Source organism: Stenella coeruleoalba, assembly GCF_951394435.1.
Source record: "Stenella coeruleoalba genome assembly, chromosome: 14".
Lineage (NCBI taxonomy): Eukaryota > Metazoa > Chordata > Mammalia > Artiodactyla > Delphinidae > Stenella > Stenella coeruleoalba.
In genome coordinates this window covers 61,968,799-61,989,548 of record NC_137160.1, presented here as the reverse complement: position 1 = coordinate 61,989,548, position 20,750 = coordinate 61,968,799, and the positions used below count along the sequence as shown (strand labels likewise).

The 20,750-nt window shown below is 40.8% G+C and overlaps 2 protein-coding genes across 2 annotated transcripts in view; both read right to left on the bottom strand.

Annotated features, from left to right (window-relative positions):
- CEP192 (centrosomal protein 192) overlaps positions 1-28 on the bottom strand; it is a gene marked incomplete at its 5' end in the record, with an annotated part of 58,077 nt that extends 58,049 nt beyond the window's left edge. The window contains one exon of the mRNA XM_079943041.1: positions 14-28. Coding sequence (XP_079799167.1) covers positions 14-28 — 15 coding nt within the window. The remainder of the gene's footprint in view (positions 1-13) is intronic.
- The window catches only part of LOC307197430 (centrosomal protein of 192 kDa-like), a 35,869-nt gene that overhangs the window by 712 nt on the left and 14,407 nt on the right, over positions 1-20,750 (bottom strand). The window contains exons 4-12 of the mRNA XM_079943302.1: positions 20,212-20,387; positions 17,618-17,667; positions 15,411-15,531; positions 13,795-13,943; positions 9,598-9,958; positions 9,026-9,169; positions 3,100-3,164; positions 2,324-2,533; positions 14-117 (exon numbers count right to left, since the gene is read on the bottom strand). Of these exons, the coding sequence (XP_079799428.1) occupies positions 58-117; positions 2,324-2,533; positions 3,100-3,164; positions 9,026-9,169; positions 9,598-9,958; positions 13,795-13,943; positions 15,411-15,531; positions 17,618-17,667; positions 20,212-20,387 (1,336 nt within the window). The 3' untranslated portion in view covers positions 14-57. The remainder of the gene's footprint in view (positions 1-13; positions 118-2,323; positions 2,534-3,099; positions 3,165-9,025; positions 9,170-9,597; positions 9,959-13,794; positions 13,944-15,410; positions 15,532-17,617; positions 17,668-20,211; positions 20,388-20,750) is intronic.

The window sequence follows — 20,750 nt, the reverse complement described above, 5'->3', positions numbered from 1 at the left end:
TTTAATCCATTACCTGAAAATAGACCATGGTTAAGATGAGCCATTTCTTTCTCCAAATTACTTCTTGATACATCTGATTTTCTTATTAGAGCAATAGGTTCTCTCTTCTCTGGTGATCTAATAAAATAACCAAATGATGGCTACAAAATAAACATGCCAATTATTTCCTTAGTTTTCAACTGCTTTGAGAAATTCTAGACTATTTTATCCTAATAGTGGTAACCTAGCTAAAATTGATTTCAACAAAATGATTCTGATTTTTCCATTTAAACGTATGTTGGGACTTCTCTGGTGGTCCAGTGGTTAAGAATCCACCTTCCAATGCAGGGGACACGGGTTCGATCCCTGGTCAGGGAACTAAGATCTCACATGCCATGGGGCAACTAAGACCCCACACCACAACTACTGAGCCCACATGCCGCAACTAGAGAGAAGCCCGCGCGCTGCAGTCAAGACCCGACGCAGCCAAAAACAAACAAACAAAAAAACACAAAATAACATAAATTACTAGAAATGAACTTTACAAGTCCAGACAGGACCTTTTATTTCCTTACTGCTAGCTATCTTTAATCATCAGAATGAATATTATCAAATAATTTGCCCTTACTAAGAAATCCAAATTAAAACAACCCAGAAATGATACTTTGTTCCTCCAGTAATTGTTACTGAGCACCTGCTATGTGTCAGGCACTGGTAATAATCATCAGTGCCATGTCAGTGAGAAAAAAGATGTAAAACTTCCTGCCTTCCTGGAACTTACAGTACTTACAAGCGTATTTTATTTTACACAATAAATATGTCCTTGAAAATCTGTATTAAGATGAGATACATTCCTACTGCCCTAGATGAGCGTTCAGAAGGTCACATTCACGGACCTTGCTCAAGGGCAGGGAATTCCCACCTGGCTTCCTTCCAGAGCTCTCATGACAGACCTGAAAAGCAAATTCACTAATGCACTCAATTTTTGATCAATCTTCACTCGAGGATTTCCTCCCTTGATCCAGCAACTTGAACCAAGTAACATTTCATAACTAATACAAAATGACAGATCCATCTTTCCACTGTATGGTGTTTTGTCCAGCTGTTCAGAAAGGAATTCAGTTATGCTTCAACTTCTCTTATAATGTCAAAACCAATCCATCCAGGCAGAAAAATCTGCCTAAGTATTTACTCTCATTCTTTAATTCACTGCATAGACAGGACCCACAGTTCAGTTTCAAATTTTCCTGTAAGTCAACTTCTAACACCCTAGCTGTTTAAAATTATACTCTTAGTGAAATCCTACTTTAATACACACTCCCTCCGACAGCACTATGTCCCTCCATGAAATTCACCAACAGGTCCTTCGACTCTACCTCCAGAGGAAATCCTGAACCCTAGAACTTTTGTTTCCGTACTGCCATCCTAGGCCTCGGCCTTCATGGCATCTCCGCCACGTGCTAAGCCTCTGCCTGCTTCTCCTCCTCTGAGGCTCAGGAACCTCCTCCACCCGGCTCCTGTCACACCTGGAGATGGGCCGGGCACCCTGCCTCCAAGCAAGTTTCCTTGAGATGAACCCGAGCCCTGCAAGGGCCCCTCATGACCTAGCCCTTGTCTACTTCTGCCATCAGACCACCGACCCGAAGCCCACTCACACGAGCTGTGGGCCTACTCTCTGCTTCTCCGATATACCCTCCAGCTCCCACCTCCAAGACTTTTCTGGGAACACGCTGCCTCCTCCCCACCATTCGGGCACCACCCCAGTGCCCCTCCTCAGACACCACTCTGACCCTCACAGGCGACACAGCTTCTCCTCACTCCTTCATACAATCTACCACTATCACTTGCATTTAAAACTTTTTACATGTACATTTTAAAAAACCAAAACACTCCTATATTTCAAAACATGTTTTTAGACCAGAGGTTTAAAAAATGAATCTTTGAATTCTTCCCACAACCAATGATATAACATCAGCAACCAATGAAACAGCAACTAACAGGGATGGAGTACTTAATGCACTTGAGGCCGTGCTAAACACTGTACGCGCACTATCACAGTATCCCCCCCAAAACTCTATAAGGCAGTATTCCATTCTAGAAATTGGAAAATCAAGGCACAGAGGAGTTAAATACATTGTTCCATGCCACAGAACTAGTTAAAGGACAGAGCTAGGACTGCAGTCAGGGTACAGCCACTAAAAAACTGAAGCTCTTTACCACTATTCCACCATGCAGTCCCTATCCTATCTCTGCTTTAAAGATACTCTGATCTAGCTACACCATCATAACCTTCAAAACATAAGGGCAAGTGAATTTAACCACTTCTAGAACACATGGTACTTACTCTTTTCACATTGTAACCACCACCAAGGCAACCGAGAGCTTCAGACCTTTGAGCAAAGAACTCTCCTAAAGACAGACGTAAATAAGTGGCATCGTCTTTGTCCAAATCTGATGTGCTAAGTGATCTCCTCAACAGACCATAATTGACTGAAGTTCCCCACGATGTATCCCCTAGGGCAACTGAAGTGTTCTGGGCATCTATATTTTCTTCCTAGGAAGAAAGTCATCATTTCATTTCATTTCTCCAGCAAGCCTTCTGTTTTTCTAATATATAAAAATACAAATTTCACTAAGGAAATTTAAATATTTAAAATTTTTTAAAATGTGGACAAATTCAAGCTTAAGCAGCTAATAAAGGTAATAAAGTCCAGAAAAAGAGAAATTTTTTAATACCTGAGTTATGATATGCATTGTTTTAACATATTGCTTAAGTCAAAGACTGATTGTCATTAATACAAATCTTTAGAAAGGAGTACATCTTCAAATAAAAACGAATAGCACTAAATTCCCTCATTTTAAAACATGGTAAAAAACAATATCTTTGAAGCCTATTAAGGCAATTTTAAGTGAACTAATAAACACTATTTCAGTATGCCAGCTTTTTCTCAATTAATAATTTAGAGTCTGAAGGAAAAGGCAGAAATTGTCTAAACATGAGAAAAATCAAGATATAATTCTATACTCACTATGTATCTTTTCAGAAAGAAATGAACATTTTGCCTACATTTAAATACAAGAAAAACTCTAAACTTTGGTTAATGTCAATAAAATACAAACCTGCATAAACTGATGCTCTTTATTAAATTCTTCTTCATCTTGTGCAATCAAATCCAATGCATCAGCTTAAAAAAGAATAAGTTTTATAATTATATTGCACTGATGCCTAATTAAATACTAGCATATAAATATAACATAGTTACGAAAATGAAATATTAAAGAAATAAAACTGAAAGAAGTATGTGAAAGCTTCCATCACAGAACTGATGCATCTGTATTAAGCACAATAAGAGCATGTGGTTCTGAAACTTTTGGTAATAAACACCCTACTGTGATTGATTTCATCAGGTATTAACTTGTCCTAACTTACTAATGGGGCTTTATAATGTAAGCTTTTTATAAAAGATTCACATTAACTTCAGCCTTGCAGTTTGGCACACATGAGTTAAGGTACCTGCCCATGAATACTCATGGAATTTCATCTGGAACATCAGATGGACAAGCCACTATGTAAATTTGTCATGAAGATGTCTGCTGGGGTGCCAACTACCTGTTTGTCCCAACACCCAGGACTGTCCTAGTTTTTGTTTTTGTTTTTGTTTTTTGCGGTATGCGGGCCTCTCACTGTTGTGGCCTCTCCCGTTGCGGAGCACAGGCTCCGGACGCGCAGGCTCAGCGGCCATGGCTCACGGGCCCAGCCGCTCCGCGGCATGTGGGATCTTCCCGGACCGGGGCATGAACCCGTGTCCCCTGCATCGGCAGGCGGACTCTCAACCACTGCGCCACCAGGGAAGCCCCTGTCCTAGTTTTTGAAAGGAAATATCCCACATCCCAGCAAACCCCATAGCCTAGGCAAACAGGAACAAGTGTTCACCCAGTGTCTGCCCTCAAAGTTCCGAATGAGCAACTCAGTTCACCTTAGGGAAACCAATGGGCACGCAGCCCTCCATCTCTAGGCCAAGGCCACAAGGCTGTGGTAAGTGAGCAGAGGGCCAGGTGTAACACAATGGGGAGAGAGGACAGAGGCAGGCTGAACAGCAAATGATCCTGCTCAAGGCATTAGAATTTAAAAGGATTTTAAACATGTTGGCTGAATCAGAAAAGTCTGCAGGTTAGACTCTGGACTTCCCATCTGCTACCCATTCTGCCTCTGCCTGGTGCTTCCAGACAGTGGCTGGAAGGGGAGGAGTGAACAGCAACCCAGAAGGGACAGTCCACTCGTGGCCCAAACAAGATAGATGTCCCTACTCTCATCAGTCCATCAGGGGCTAACCCAATCCAAACTACCCTTCTGGAAGCCCTGAGGGCCCAACACTAACACCTTGAGAGACAAAATGAGAACAGACACAGGAGGCTGTTTCCAGCAGGGAGAGGAGAACACCCACCAGAAGTAGCTCAGGATTCTAACTTGTCAGGGCAGTGCTGGTTCCTTACTTTGCGATCCCACCACCTCCCACATAAACACGTTCTGAGCCTACAAGTCTATGAACGAGCATCGGGAGAGCCAGGAAGCTCCAGAAGTCACAATATTTCCTTCTTCCACAGGAAATATTTTTCTATGAAGATTCTCTGTGGGGTCCATGACTCAAAGTGTTAAAAACCACTGCTCTAAAGTGTGAAAAGTATCAACCAACCAAATCTAAAAGCCAGGAGAGGGTAAATAGGAAATCAGATCATAAGAAGGTAACCCAGAAAAACTTAATTTACTTCAATGAGTTAAAATATTGTATTTTTAAAATCATTAAGTAAACAGCTCCAAATGCTATTTTATTATACTCCTGAGTACTTTTTCTCTGGACTTTAAGACTCTTCAATTAAAGAAAAGTCTACAGTGACATTGTTACCATGTATGCTCATCAGAAATCACTCACAGATTATAAAAAAGCAGAACTTCATTTCTTACAAGAATCTCTGCCCAATTTTTTGCCAAAGCTGCAACCACAGTCCTCTCCAGTGCCACCTGAACGCTTTTGTTGTTAAATTCTGAAGCAGCAATACCGTTCCCCATCCCCTGCCCGATGTTTAAATCCTAGGCCACAAGCAGAAGTGGCAGCTCACATGGCTGAGCTGTCAGAGAGGGGGAGGCAGAAATGGGGAAGTGGGAATGGGGAAGTTTTAAGTTTCATTCAAAACTACTTTGAGGACTTCCCTGGAGGTCCAGTGGTTAGGACTCCGTGCTTCCACTGCAGGGGGCATGGGCTCGATCCCTGGTCAGGGAACTAAAACCCACAAGCTGCACGGCACAGCCAAAAAAATTAAATTATTCATTTATAAATAAATAAAACTGCCTTGTTATTATAAAATTATGCCCTTGGTTCAAGCTTCCTCTTCTGAGTATCTCCTCTTACATTTTCAACATTTCTTTTCCCGTCGTATAAAGTCTCCCATTCCATTCACGCTCCCCCAGCCCAATTCCCCTTGACTACTTCATCCTTTGTTCCTCCCATCAAACTTTTCCATAGTTTTCAATAATCATCTTCTCCATTTCCTCACCACCAGTGCTAGTCATCCTTTCCTACTCAGCTTCTGTTCATTCCCTAACCACACAGATGGTTTCATGAAATTCCTCCACTATCTATTTTATCATATTTCTCCTTTAATAGTAACATGCCCACATAGTTCTAAATGCAGAAGGCATAGGTACATTCTGCTTCAATAAAGAGTTCTTAGGGCTTCCCTGGTGGCAAAGCGGTTGAGAGTCTGCCTACCGATGCAGGGGACGCGGGTTCATGCCCCGGTCCGGGAAGATCCCACATGCCATGGAGTGGCTGGGCCTGTGAGCCATGGCCACTGAGCCTGCGCGTCCAGAGCCTGTGCTCCGCAATGGGAGAGGCCACAAGAGAGGCCCACGTACCGCAAAAAAAAAGAGTTCTTAGAAATTAACCAAAAGACGTAACAGAATACAATACTGCAAGTCTCCCTCATCACTGGCCCCACTTCCCATACCTCCAGAAGCAACCAACATATGCAGCACCCCGTGAAACCCCTCACTAGTTGAGAACCTACTGACCTTTGAGTTCTACAAGTAGCTAGGGAGCCCTGTAATTAGTTTCTTTTTTTTTAATCTTTCCACTGTATGTATTTACAAATATGTATGTCTTCCCTTCTTCCACCTCTTTATGCAAATGTTGGAATAAGATTTTAAATAATTTATTTTGGTGATCTTTCCCTTACCAGTACCTAAAGAGCTCCGTTTCCTTTTATTACGGCCACAGGGTACCCCCTCGTATGGATGTACCTTATCTAATTAGTCCCTGTTTTGTACATCCACGTTGCTTCCAACCTTCTGTGATGATGAACAATGTACACACACATCCTATATATCTGTGCAGGTGTAGCTGAAGAATAGGTCCCAGGGGAACTGACTTTTAATTTCCTTTTCTATAAGCTGTTTACACCCTTTGCCCAGTTCTACACTGAGTAGTTGGTCTTTTTCTTGTTTATTAGCACAATTTACATATTTGGGAAATGGGCCCTCACTCTGTAATATGAATTGCAAATTTTTTTCTCAGCTTCATCACTAACTTTTAAAAACTTTTTACCAAAGTATAATATACATTAAAAAGTGTACATAAGTGTGCAACTCAATGAATTCTCACAATCTGAACACATCTGTGTTGCCAGATCAACACCCCAGATCAAGAAAGAAAACATGCCAGCACCCAAAACGCCCCCTGAGCTTGCCTCCTGTCATGGCATGCCAATCCGAGGGTAGCCACTATCCTTGCTTCTTACTCCACAGAGCTGGCTACATACACGGCATATATTGCTAGTCAGCCTTATCTCATTCAACATGTTTGTGAAATTCATCACGCTGCCGCAAGTAGCTACACATCCTTCATTCCCATTGCTACACAGCATTCCAAAGTAGGTATAAACACAATCCATTCCAAGGTCAATGGGAATTTGGGAGTTTCTAGTTTGAGACTAATACACATAGTGCTGCTACAAACATTTTAGTGTATGTCTTTTGGTGAATATATACACGCTGAACACTGGGTATATACTTGGGTGTAGAATTATTGGGTCATAAACTATGAAGTTCGTGAAGTTCACCTTCATAAGATACTGCCAAACAAGTTCCAAATGGTTTTATCAATTCACACTCTCACCAGCAACACATGAAAATTCCACAACTGATGACTTTTCAAGTGACAGGGTCCCTAACCAGTGTCCAGCCTGTGACTACTGTCCTTTGTAAATCAAGATATCACTGACAACTATAACTTAACCTCCAATTTCTGACTCATATTTCCAACTACTGAATATCCCCACCTCAAACCACAATCATCCAAAATTTTACCATGTCTTCTGATTTTTCCCATCTCAGTTAATGGTACTGCCATTTTCTCAAAATAACTTAGACCCCAAACCCCCATCTTTACTTACCTCTCTACTATCCGCTGAAATCCAGTCACCAAATCCTAGCAATTTTATCTCCACGTCCCTCATGAGCTATTTTCTTCTCATTCTCACTGTGACACCCCGATTTCTACAACACCCTAAGGAACCTACCATTTAACCGACCATCGAGGCCAGAGGGAGACTCACAAAGCAAGCTGGACAAGCATCTTCAGAGGCTCCCAAGTGCCCACCAGGCACGGCTCAGCATGCAGTCCAGCCCCACCCGATCCCTGGCCCAGTCTTACCACTCTGGCTTCATCTCACCATGTTGCGTTACTCTCCCCTTCCCATGTCTTGCCGTAAATGCCAGCCACGCTGGGTTATTTACCATTCTCAAGACACGCCCATGCTTCCTCATCTCATCCTCTTTCTTTGGGTTTTCTATCCACTTGGAACTTCTCATGCCCAAAATATTTACCTGTTGAAACTCTACCTCAAAATCCACTTCCTATATAAAATCCTCTGCTACCCACTCATGCAAAAGTTATTCCTCCTCTCAACTCCAAACGATGCTGTTGTTCTGTATTCTCATCTTATCCCTCTTAGCTGATGGACAGTTTCCTAAGGGCTGGAAACATGCCTTATCGACTGATCTCTGTACTTCCACATCAATGGACATTAGGAACAGCTTAGTACAAGCAGCTGTTAGAGTAACTTCTTCCTCTGGCACCTTCTGAACCTATTAAAAATAAGACTGAGGGAGGCTTCCCTGGTGGTGCAGTGGTTGAGAGTCCGCCTGCCGATGCAAGGGACACGGGTTCGTGCTCCGGTCTGGGAAGATCCCACATGCCACGGAGCGGCTGGGCCCGTGAGCCATGGCCGCGGAGCCTGCGCGTCCGGAGCCTGTGCTCCACAACGGGAGAGGCCACAACAGTGAGAGGCCCACGTACCGCAAAAAAAAAAAAAAAAAAAAAGTACGACTGGGCTTGACAGGCTCCTTGTTGTCTTTCCTCATTCCAGGTTTAGAGGCGCTCAGGCCCTAGAGGCCTCAGTGGCACAGCAAATGTCCACAGGCCAAGGCTCACAATGCTGTGCGTTCTGCAGCGTTTTCCTTTCACGGTCAGAGATTCTGCTAATTAACAAATCTAACTGAGGTTCCTAATGCTCTCATCCTCTGAGATTTCATTTATCTTTCTCGACACTTTTCTCCCATTTCTTCATTACTGAGCTTTTACTCTAAAATGGATTGGCTTTTGTTACTGCTCATTTATCAGAATAGTTCTTTTAGAACTATTGAGAACTATAATAGTTCTAATAGAACTATTATAGTTCTCAATATATAGAACTAATAGAACTATAAATAGTTCAAGACAATTTATAAAGTGAGAAAGTAAAGCCTAAGGTGCTACTAACTGCAACACACATGCTCTAAAGTGACTCACTGTCCTTACTTAGGGAAAGGCTCGGCTCAGTCCAGTGATTAGCAATGACTGACTCAAGCCTCTGTTCCTAGAGAAACAAGTGAAGTGCTAAGTACGTATCCAGAAGGGATTTGATGTGGCCGACCAAGATGTACATGGTAATCTCAGAACACCGTCAGAAAATGAAAATGGTTCAGAGCAGAGGCTATCAATACACTTACAGCCAGATCTGAAGTCTTCATTCATCTCATCACTTAGAGACACATTTACATCTTGTTCTTTATCAAAAGCGGTGTAATAGGCAAGATCAGTGACCCATCTGCCCTCCTCATTCTGATAGACCACACTCTGTGATAGATCCGTTTCTAGAAAATAAAATTCCAGAGACATCCAATGACACATGCAACAAATAAAATGATACAATATTCTTAATTTTATTTAGTTGACTTATCTTAATTATCAACAGTACTGAAATCTGCCCAAAACTAATTAAAGGAAAATCCATTTCCCCAAAAGAAAAGTATCTCTCTGATGGTGAAAAATCCAGCCTTAATCACAGTAAAAGTCCATCATGGAGGAGAGGGAGGAAGGAAAAGATGACTAATAGTTAGGAAGGCACATTTCCACCAGATCTGTGAGTAAAGACACCATTTTTTAATCCACAGAACACTTAAATATTTTAATATGAAAGATTAGGGAAGTTTCACTTGGAAATATATCCTATTCAAAATGTGTATAAGCATTTTTACATATTTCTTACTTTTATTTTGGAAAAAAAAAAAGGCCCACTTACGGTCCTTGCTCTTTCCAACGGATTCATAACATTCACACGTTTGCCTTTCACTAGTGGGTGACCACAGAGCGTCAGCGGAATTAAATGCATTGTCACTAACAGACTTCAAAGATGCTACATCCACATTTTTTTGAATGGACACTTGAGGCATCTCAGTGTCTAAAAATCTATCCACAGGCAAAACTGTTTCTGAGTCTGACGCCAAATGCTTATTTTGATGAGGAGATCCTGCATCCAGCTTTAAAGGGTCTATCAATCCAAAATCACCTTTACTGGCATTTGTGTCGTGAAAGTAAACCAGGTTAAGTTTCGCATTAGCAGCCCTGAGAGTCTTCGCCAGAACTTCTTCTCTTCCGCTTTCCTTTAAAAATTAAATAACAGACCAGAAATAAGTTTTGTTTTTCATAACTCGTTCCAAAACAACCAAAAAAGTTATACAGTTGACATAATATATTTATTCTAGAAAGGAACAGACTACACAATATTCTTCCAGACTATATGTGGACCAATCGTAAGGAACTTACCAAAACCAAAATTCAAAATGTGGTCATGGCAAACACACACCAACAGATTCAGATACCAAAAGTGGGGCCAATATGCTCACTACGGCACAGGATGTTAGAAATGTCAGTTTAACTTTTGTAATTATCACTGAAAGTCTCTAAAAGGATGGGAAGCCCATCAGTGTGGCCAGACTCATAAAATTAATATTATTAACAGACTCTGAAAACACAAATATTAATAACTTTAAGTTATTTTTATTTTATTTATTCATTCATTCATTTTTGGCTGCGCAGGCTCTTCGTTGTGGTGCATAGGTTTCTCTAGTTGCAGCACGCGGGCTTAGCTGTAGTATGTGGGATCTTAGTTCCCTGACCGGGGATCGCACCCGGGCCTACTGCATTGGGACCATGAAGTCGTAACCACTGGACCACCAGGTAAGTCCCTTAATAACTTTTAATAGGAGTAAAACAGCAAATACTACAAACAACCCTGAGGAGTTCAAGAACAACTGCCTCAAACACGGCAGATTAAGCCAGTGCCTCAAAACCACGCTCTCCAACATACCTTCCCAAAGGGCACTGCTCACTCTTTCCTAAAATAACAACTGCTGAAAGGGACTTGCATGCCCACAACCCTCTTCTCAGACACTCAGCCACCACTATCTCAAGTGCCAATGAAACCTTAAAACAGCAGTCTTTTCTGCTATAAGATGTATTAACAAAAACAGCCTCATAGGCAAGGTTTTTCAAAGTTAGGATACTAAAAGGAGGTAGTTCTATATAAAAGACAAGACACAGACTTTGAAATAAGATCATACATTTAAATTCCAGTGCCACCATTTATTAACCGGGTGATTTTGCAACAACGTTATACAAAAAATAAACAATCTCTACCTTATCTCAAAATAAAACTCCAGATGACTTAAAGATTTACATGTAAAAGTACTAGGAGGAAATACAGATGGATAGCTTTATATTCTTCAGTGAATAATATCTTCGTAGTATAAAATTTCTGTGGGTTAAATTGAATCTCCCAAAAAAGATGTGTCCAAGTCTTACCCCCAGGTGATACCTGCAAATTGTGACCTTATTCAGAAACAGGGTCTTTGCAGATGCAATTAAGTTAAAGATCTTGAGATCATCTTGGATTTGGGGCAGGCCTTAAACCCCATGAGGAAGACCTCAGAGGGACACAGAGAGAGAGGGACAGGCCACATGAAAATGGAGGTGGATACTGGAGTGACGCTGCCCTGAACTAAGGAACACCAGAGCCCCAGAGGCTGCAAGAGGCAGGAAGGAGCCTCTGGTGGGAGCTTAGCCCTTTCAACACCTTGTTTTCAGACTCTGGCCTCAAGAATTGTGAGAAAATAAATTTCTGTTGTTTTAAGCTAGCAAAATTCTGGTAATTTGTTCTGGCAGGCCTAGGAAACTAACAAAAACACTAAAGCCTGAAATACATGAGGACCAGGAAAGGGAGACCCTGTGAGGACGCAGGGAGAAGCTGCCGTCTCCAGGCCAAGGAGAGAAGCCTCAGGAGGAACCAGCCCTGCCCATACCTAGATCCGGACTCCCAGCCTCCAGAACTGTGAGGAGATATATGTCTCCTGTCCGAGCCAAAAATCAAAATAAAAAAATAAAGATCAAAATATCTCCTTAACACAGAAAGCTTATAAAAACAAGAGTTAAAATATGAATATCCCAATAGAAAAAAAGACAAAGGAGACAAAGAACTGACATTTAAATTAGACAACTATTTTTCACATAGGATACTAACAAAGACTAAAAAGAACCAGAACATAGGAAACCAGCTCTCTCCTCTGCAAAGCACCTGAAAACACTGAATAAAGAATGCAGACAATCCATGTGCTCTGCAGGCCAACAGGGCGAAGCTACCACCTGTGGGACTGTGACTGACCATGGCCATGCGACAACCCTCCCAGGTGGAGGCAGAGGAAACCTGAAGTGAAGCCACTGGTTGGTGACCAATTCCAGGTAAGGGTTTCCTACGGAGCAGAGCAGCTCCCTCGCTGCTATTGAAAGTCACAAGGGTTTGTCCAAAAAAAAGCGGAGGGGGGCGAGTCGGGGGTATACAGCTGCTCTGATAGTTTTGAAACCTCAACACAAAATAGGTCTCTGTTGGGACTTCCCTGGTGGTCCAGTGGCTAGAACTCCGCGCTCCCGATGCAGGGGGCCCAGGTTCGATCCCTGGTCAGAGAACTACATTCCACATGCTGCAACTAAGAGTTCCCATGCTGCAACTAAAGATCCTAAGTGCCACAACTAGAGATCCCACATGCTGCAAGGAAGATCCCACACGCAACAACAACAAAGACCCGGCACACCCAAATAAATAAATTAAAAAAAATAAAAATAGGTCTCTGTCTACACTTGGACAGTGTAACTCAGCAAAACTTGAGAGTTAGGAAATGTGAGGAGAAGGGGAAAAATAAAAGCAATCCAAAGGTCTCTTAGGAGGTGGGGTTTCAGGAGGAGGCAACGAAAGTAACTGAAATCCCACAGACTACTTCCTGATAACAAAGGGGGTCAAGGAGGCATCTGGCCAACACCATATTCATCAAGATGGTCCAACAGCATCACCAACAGGAGACAAGTGGGCTGACAGGCCTCCCAATGGGACACAGAGTATACAACAATGCTTATGTTTAGAGTCAATCTGTTCAAGGGGAAAATCTTCAATCTAATCAGGAGGAGGAAAGCAGTCAGCTATATCTACCATATGGGTCATTTTACAAAACAACAGGCCTAGATTTTACAAAAAGTTTAATGACATGAAAGAACTCCAAGTCATGGCAACCAAATACAAGTGTAATCCCTGATTAAAGCCTGGATCAAAAACAACAAAAGTAAAGGACATTTGGAGACAAGTGGATAAATTTGAATATGAACTGTATATTAATTTAAATCACAATATCAAAGTTAGATAAGAGAATTGTGATTATGTAGGAAAAAGTCCTTATTCACAGGAGGTAAATGCAGATGTATTAGGGTGAAATGTCATAATATCTGCAACTTACTTTAAAAAATAAATTTATTTTATTTATTTAGTTTTGGCTGTGTTGGGTCCTTGTTGCTGTGCGTGGGCTTTCCACAGCCGTGGCAAGCGGGGGCCACTTCCTGCTGCGGCGCCCAGGCTTCTCACCGTGGTGCCCTCTCCCGTTGTGGAGCACGCGCTCCAGGCGCGCGGGCTTCAGCCGTTGTGGCACACGGGCTCTAGGGCGCAGGCTCAGCAGCTGTGGCACACAGGCCCAGTTGCTCCGCGGCATGTGGGATCTTCCCGGACCAGGGCTCGAACCCATGTCCCCTGCATTGGCAGGAGGACTCCCAACCACTGTGCCACTAGGGAAGCCCTGCAACTTACTTTTAAATGACTCAGTAAAAAAGTACTTATGGAGGGACAAAGAAAACACAAAGATGGCAAAAAAAAATGTTCACAACTGGCTAATCTGGACAAGGGTATACAGATGTTCAGTGCACCATTCTTTTAATTTTTCTATAGGTGAGGGAAAGGTAAGCAGTAGCAGGAAAGGACAGGAAAGGTATTTCTCATCAGTTTGTATCTGGGGAAAACAGAATCCAAAGAAAACCAAAAGCTTAAGTTTTATTAATATCCATTGAGTCCAGTAATGATTTTCTAATGTCAAATTTCTGAAAAACCAAAAAGTTTGGAATATACCTGACTAGGATCACTTGCAGGTAACTTAAAATAATTTTCTGAAGATTCCTGTCCTTCTAGGCCTTCATACATCATTCCGGGAATTGCCAGTTGCTCAAAATAAGCCTCCAAATGATCATCATAAAACTCTTCATCATCGATATCATCATCTAATTGGTAAAATGGAGGAGAAAATAGGACAGGCTTTAAAGTAGTGACTGAACTGTAAATAATATATAATCAAAAAGGTTGATAAAACACATGGGTCAATAGTCTACATGATTTTGCCTTAACATTTGACATGAAAAAAACCATTGTAATTTCAGTCTATAAGTCATCATGAGCATTCTAATATAAACTAATATTTAACCTTCATTGAGAAGACAGCACAGAAGCAAGTCCTGGCATACATCAAAAGTTAGAATATAGTAAGTGTGGCAATGGAAAAGGGCAGATTATTCAGAAAGTACTGTGGCAAGTGAGTCAAAAAAGAAAAGATAAGCCTGCCATAGAAGTAAAACCAAATTCCAGGTGAATTAATAATTAATTGTAAAATGAAACCTCAAACAGTATCTGATCTTGAAAATGAAGAAACAAAGAAAGATATAACAAAGCTGAATACTCACAGATATGATAAAAATTTTTTCCACCTCCACTAAAACCAAAAAGTTGCAAATAGACAAATAAAACAATAATGGCAGTGCTTTTCATTGTTCTAACACCCAGCCGGGCAAGGGAGGACAAAATTAGAACACTCAATCACTTATAACGGTATTGTAAGCCTTTTCAAGAGGATAATTTTCCAATCATCTCTGAGAATCTAGCCTACTAAAACAAGGATCTGCATAAATTCAGGTCAACAATTCCATAATCTAAAAATACCTAAAAACTAGCAGCAAAACCTGCCCTGATTTTATAGCTTCTATCTATCCCACTTGGCTCACCAGCCTGGCCTTCAAAGCCATGTATAATTTGGTCTCTGCCTATTTTCTGGGTTTATTCCCCAATTCATAGTCCTACAGGTGCTATAAACCTGCCACACAAAAGCACTGGCTATTCTCCAAACATGGTCTATATGCCCCACCTTAGTGTCTTTGCTGAAGCTGTTCCTGCTTTTTGAATGTACTTCTCTTCTGGTATCTACATTAGGGCCTATCACGGGCCTCCTTTTCAAGAAGGAAGAATTGTATCCTCTTTCAATAAAGCCTCACAGATACCTTCCTCAGTCAGAATTAACTTGTCACCCTCCTATGACTCCCACACAACTTGTACCGTTGAGATACACTTCTCACAATCGGAGGTCAACTATGCATCTCTCTTGCCACATGCAGTCCTTTCAGAGAGCAGGGGCTAAATAGTTCACTGTCCCCTAATTTCTTAACACAGTGCTTTATACTTTATACCTTAATGATACTCAGCTGAGGGATAAGCATAATCCTATCAGGATTGCTATAGAGAAATAAGTCTAAAATCCCATCACTTAACACAAGTGGCCACTTGAGTGCTCGTAAGTAAGAGGTAAAGGAGAAGGCAGAGAAACAAAAAGGTGCATAATAACTACGGCAACAAAGCAGCAGAGATACGTGGAGTGGCAAGGTCAGGACAAGGAAAACACCAGTTGAGCTTTGTGATGCTACCAGAAGAATCTTCCAAGCTGGCAAGTGACATCAGTTTCTCATTTTCTAGGAAACTAGTATGGCTTAAGTCATTGTTTGGATTCCTCTCTTCAAAATGTTTTCCAGCATCAGGAACAACAACCTATAAGAAATAAAACTGCAATGAGAGCAGCACACTCACTACTGTGAAGACCACAGCACAGGCTGCAGAAAGGCCCATCAATGTGCTCAAGGTCTGTGGTTCACAGTTCAGGCAATGAAGGGCTAGCTGTTTTACACATATTAATAACTTTCTTCCTGCCCCCATGTCACCCCCCTCCCTTGACCCACCCAATGAGACATCCTTAAAGTTCAAGGTTTCACACTGTGTGCACACGCTCAAAGGACCTGGTAATATAGTTCGTGTACTAACACACAAATGAACTGGGGCAGTTCAAGGCCTGGACAGGAGGTGCAGGTAACAGCAAAGCTGGACTCTGCAGCCCACCCTGGGCAGTGGACGTCCCTGCTCCAACTAGGGGCCACAAGGCACATGGCAGTTTGCTAGGACACTTCAAGGCCCAGAATAAAATGTGAAGTTCCTCAAGTGTCAATCTTATTTCACCATCATATTAAATATGTATCAAATAATACCATCTCAAGAATTAGACTGCAAAATGCGCACTAACATTTTGGGAAAAAACACGGGCTCTCAACCCATTTACACACTTGTAGAGCACAGTGCTGAGTTATGCACTCAGTTTGGACAATCGCTGCCATGGCTGCCAGGACAGCTCATGCTAAACCCAAGGCCAATGCAGTGGTGGCCCCACTGGTCTAGGTTATCTAGTGTATTTATTTTCCCCCTGCTCTTACTTCTTCACCTTTTGTATCAAGTATCTCATGTGTCTATACTTGTCTTCCTGCTTTCTAGTTTTATGGTCCTTCTCTTTGTTATCAATGATTTCTAATACTTTTAGGAAGTTAATTCTTCAACCATCCTAGGGAAATAAAATTACGTATCACAGAAAAAGTTATGATCTCTCTCTTAGAAACCATTTTTCTCAGTGTTCAAGAAATCAAGCCTTCTGACTGAATTTCAAGTTGACTACACCTGAAGTTCCTCTAAAAAGCATCACTCACATATGTAAGTTACTAGTGGTTACATAGAGGAAGCAAGTGTACAGAGCAGGGGTCAATAAACGTTCTCTGCAAAGGGCCAGACAGTAAACATTTCAGGGTCTGCTAGCCATGCAGTCTCTGTCACAACTTCTCAACTCAGCTGTTGTGGCACAAAAGCAGCCATAAACAATAAAGAAACAAATGGACACGGCTACTTTCCGATAAAACTTCACAAAAACAGGCAGCAGGTTGGATGTGGGCAATGAGCTAGAGTGTGCCAACCCCTGGCACACGGAAACAACTCTTACTTTAGACCTCTTTTAATCATTTTACAAAATAATGTTAAAAATTCTTACGAAAGTAAAATAAAATAAAAATTGCATTTCCTTTTTTTAAGTTTAAAAGTATCAATACTTGGTTCATACTTTATAAACAACTCTCATGAGACGGTTTATGTTGAACACAAACTGCTTATCTGCTCAGTGCCTGTCCTCTGAGGAGCCCTTCTCTTTTCACTTCATGTGGTCCGGGGGGTGGGGTGTGGGTGGTTTCAGTCACATCCCTCTATCTATGCACATATATGCACTGATGCACACGCATGCACACACACACAGAAGTGGACGTAGGGTCCAGCCTCATAAATCAGAGTTTTATCCCAACCCATCCGTTGGCACAGTGATTTACAGAGGGGAGGATGGACCCAAGTGAGCGCATTAGAATTGTGCTTTTTTTTTTTTCATGTTCTTGTTTTTTTGATCACAACACTTGGGTTGCCTACAAATGAATTCAGCTTCCCTATCATTCAACAGATTATCAAGTGCCAGCTATGCGCTGGACACTCAGGATGCAACACACGAAACAAAGAGAAACCCTCACTCCACGGAACCAACATTCCAGAGGAGTCGGCGTGGAGTGAAGCAGAGCAGAGGTGCAGACAGCCCTGGAGACACAGGAAGCCCTAGACCAGCCCTACTGTCAGCTTCCCGGTTACTCATAGCAGTAAGGTGGATTTCTCCTATTTACAAATAGAAGACTTCTAGGTAATATTAATACTACTTCATTCATATTTGTGAAGTAGGTACTTTCACTCTCCTAATACTAGAAATTGATAACATATAAAAGATTACCTTGTTCTCCTTATTCATCCAGGATCGTGAACAAAAATCAATAGGCGAGTCTGTTAAAGTAAACAAAAACAAAAACTAAGACCAAATTATTAATATTTTATCAACTAAATACCCAATAACACTCAAAAATAGCAAATTAATGAACTATACATTTTTTCCCTTTTAATAGAATAGAGCACTTTTAAATGATGGTATAGGAGCCCATCACTGGTCAGTTAAATTAAAAACCTGTTAGGGTGGGGAAGCTTAAAAAATTATACATATGCCAAAAACACCTGAATAGGAATCTGACAAGGCTTTAAAGCTAACTTCTGCTTTACAGAGGATGTGGGGAAGAGAGAAGAAAAATGACACCATGAGTGATCAAACAGACAATGCCAAACAGCAGGACAGCTCCAGAATGACAGACCTAAGAGACACCACGACAGATGGAGCAAAATACAATGGAACCCTCCTTGGACCCCAATCCAAGCAAACCAACCAAGATAATTAGTAAACTGAATATGGGCCAGAGTACTATACGATAATAACAGAATTGTTGGTTAACAGTATTAACATCACTATGGTTATGTAGGAAAATGCCCGTATTTTTACGGGCAAATGCCCATATTTGCAAGCTAAAATATGTAGGAATAAAATGATGTCTGGAATTTTTTAATATCAGGAAAAAAGGTAATAGAAAAACAGAAGAGATTAAGCAAGTGTGACAAATCTTATACTAACTGAAACTGTGAGAGAGGTATATGGGGAAGTTTTTTTTTAACTGATATAAAACTTACATACCATAAAATCACCCTTTTAAAGTATACAATTCAGTGGGTTTTAGTATATTTACAAAGCTGTTCAACCATTATCACTAATTCCACAATATTTTCATCATACCAGAAAGAAATCCTGTACCCATAAACAGTTACTCCCCATTCTCCCTGCCCCCCAGGCCCTAGCACCACTAATCTACTTTGTCTCAGTGGACTTGCCTGTTCTGTACCTACAGATTCACCTTCAGATAAATGGATAAATGGATTCACCTTCAGATAAATGTGGCTTTCTGAGTCTGTCTTCTTTCACTCAGCATGCTTTCAAGGGTCATCCTATTACAACAGGTATCAGTACTTCACTCCTGTTTATGGCTGAACAACACTCCACTGTATGGACATACTGCATTTTATTTATCCATATATCAGCTGATGGCGATCTGAGTTGTCTCCACTTTCTGGCTACTCTGACTAATGCTGCTATGAACATTCATGTACACAAGTTTTAGTGTTGACACACGTTTTCATTTCTCTTAGGTGTATGCCTAGGACTTGCTGAGTCATAGGGTAATGCTACGTTTAATGTTTTGAGGAACCGTCAAACTATCTTCCACAGCAGCAGCACCATTTTACATCCCGACGAGCAATGGATGAGCGTCACAGTTTCCAACCAATACTTGCTATTTCCCATCTCCTTGATTCTAGTAATTCCAGTGGGTGTGAATTGATCTCTCCTGGTTTTGAATTTCCCTGATGATTACAGCTGTTGGGCATCTTCTCATGTGTCTATTGGCCATCTGTACAACTTCTTTATAGAAATGTCTACTGAACAGCCTCTGCCATTTACAGTACTGGGTTATTTGTCTTTTTATTGAGCTATAACACTTCTGTACATATTCTGGATGCTGCTCCCTGATCATATACATATGATTTGCAAACATATTCTCCCATCTTTGGGTTGTCTTTTCACTGTCTCAAAAGTGTCTTTTGAAGCACAGAAGTTTTCAATTTTGAATAAGCCCAATTTGTCTTACTTTCTTTCATTTCTTGTGTGAGGAGTTAATCTAGTCTACTTTCATACATATACATTTTTCATCAAGAGAAATACAAACATCCCGTAAAAATTTTAACTTAGGAACAAAAATGACTGCTGACAAGAATACAAAGTAATTGGTAGGGGAAATATGACAGGTGTATTAGAAACAGCTTCCTTGTCTTGAACATGAAGTGTGCTGTGACCATCAGACAGCATGGTTTCCACAGGAAAGGAGATTTCAGCTTAATCAGTATGGATAATTAAGAGATTGATTAAGAGATCCTTTCCTATAAAAGTATTATAAACATGGCATTAATAGGTAAGTGCCAAACCAAAGCATTTTCAGTTTATAGTATCATAGTTTAAGATAAACACTGGTCCAAAGACCAAAAGATAAGAAAGGAGATTAAAACTGTACGATATCACTTATATGTGGAATCTAAAAAATACAACAAACTAATGAATATAACAAAAAAGAAGCAGACTCACAAAGAGAAAAAAACTAGTGGTTACCGGTGGGGAGAGAGGAAGGGGAGGGGCATTACAGGAGTAGGGGATTAAGAGGAACAAACTATTAGGTATAAAATAAGCTACAAAAATATATTGTACAACATGGGGAATATAGCCAATATTTATAATATTTTATAATAAATGGAGTATAACCTTTAAAAATTGTGAATCACCATACTACACACCTGTAACTTCTGTAATTTTGTACATCAACTATACTTCAATTATAAAAAGATTTTTAAAAAGGAAATTAAAATATATACAATAAGGAATGATTTCTAATAGTTTAGTACCTCGCTCCTGCTCCAGTGGTGAAATCCCATCAGAAGGATCTTGGCTCTGAAAAGGTTTTGCAGCTCTAACATGCTCCTCTTCCGTTCTTCCTCTATCACTTTGAAAAGTTGATTCTTTGAGGACAGCACCTGACAAATGTCGACCTTCTGTCTGATTCTTTTTCTTAGAGATAGAACTTTTAAATTAGGAAACAGAATAATAATGAAATATTAGTTATCTTAGGTGTATCTATAAAATATCCTTTAATCAGTTATTTCTTAAAAAGAAAAAATGGATAGAGTGAAAAGAAACATTTCTGGGACCAGCCAGGCGTCCTGCGAACAATACCATCATTTTGGGTCCAGTGATGTACATCTACCGAAGTCAAATATATTGCTACTCTGCCTCTCAAGTGATAAGAGGCAGAGTTTTCTTCTTTCCCAAGTAAGTATCTGTGAATCTACCACATCTAGAGAAAACCTCAGCTTTTCAAAAAACAAGACAGACTTAAAGGATACTACTGTATATTTGCCAAATAGCTACTGCTCGGAACTACAAA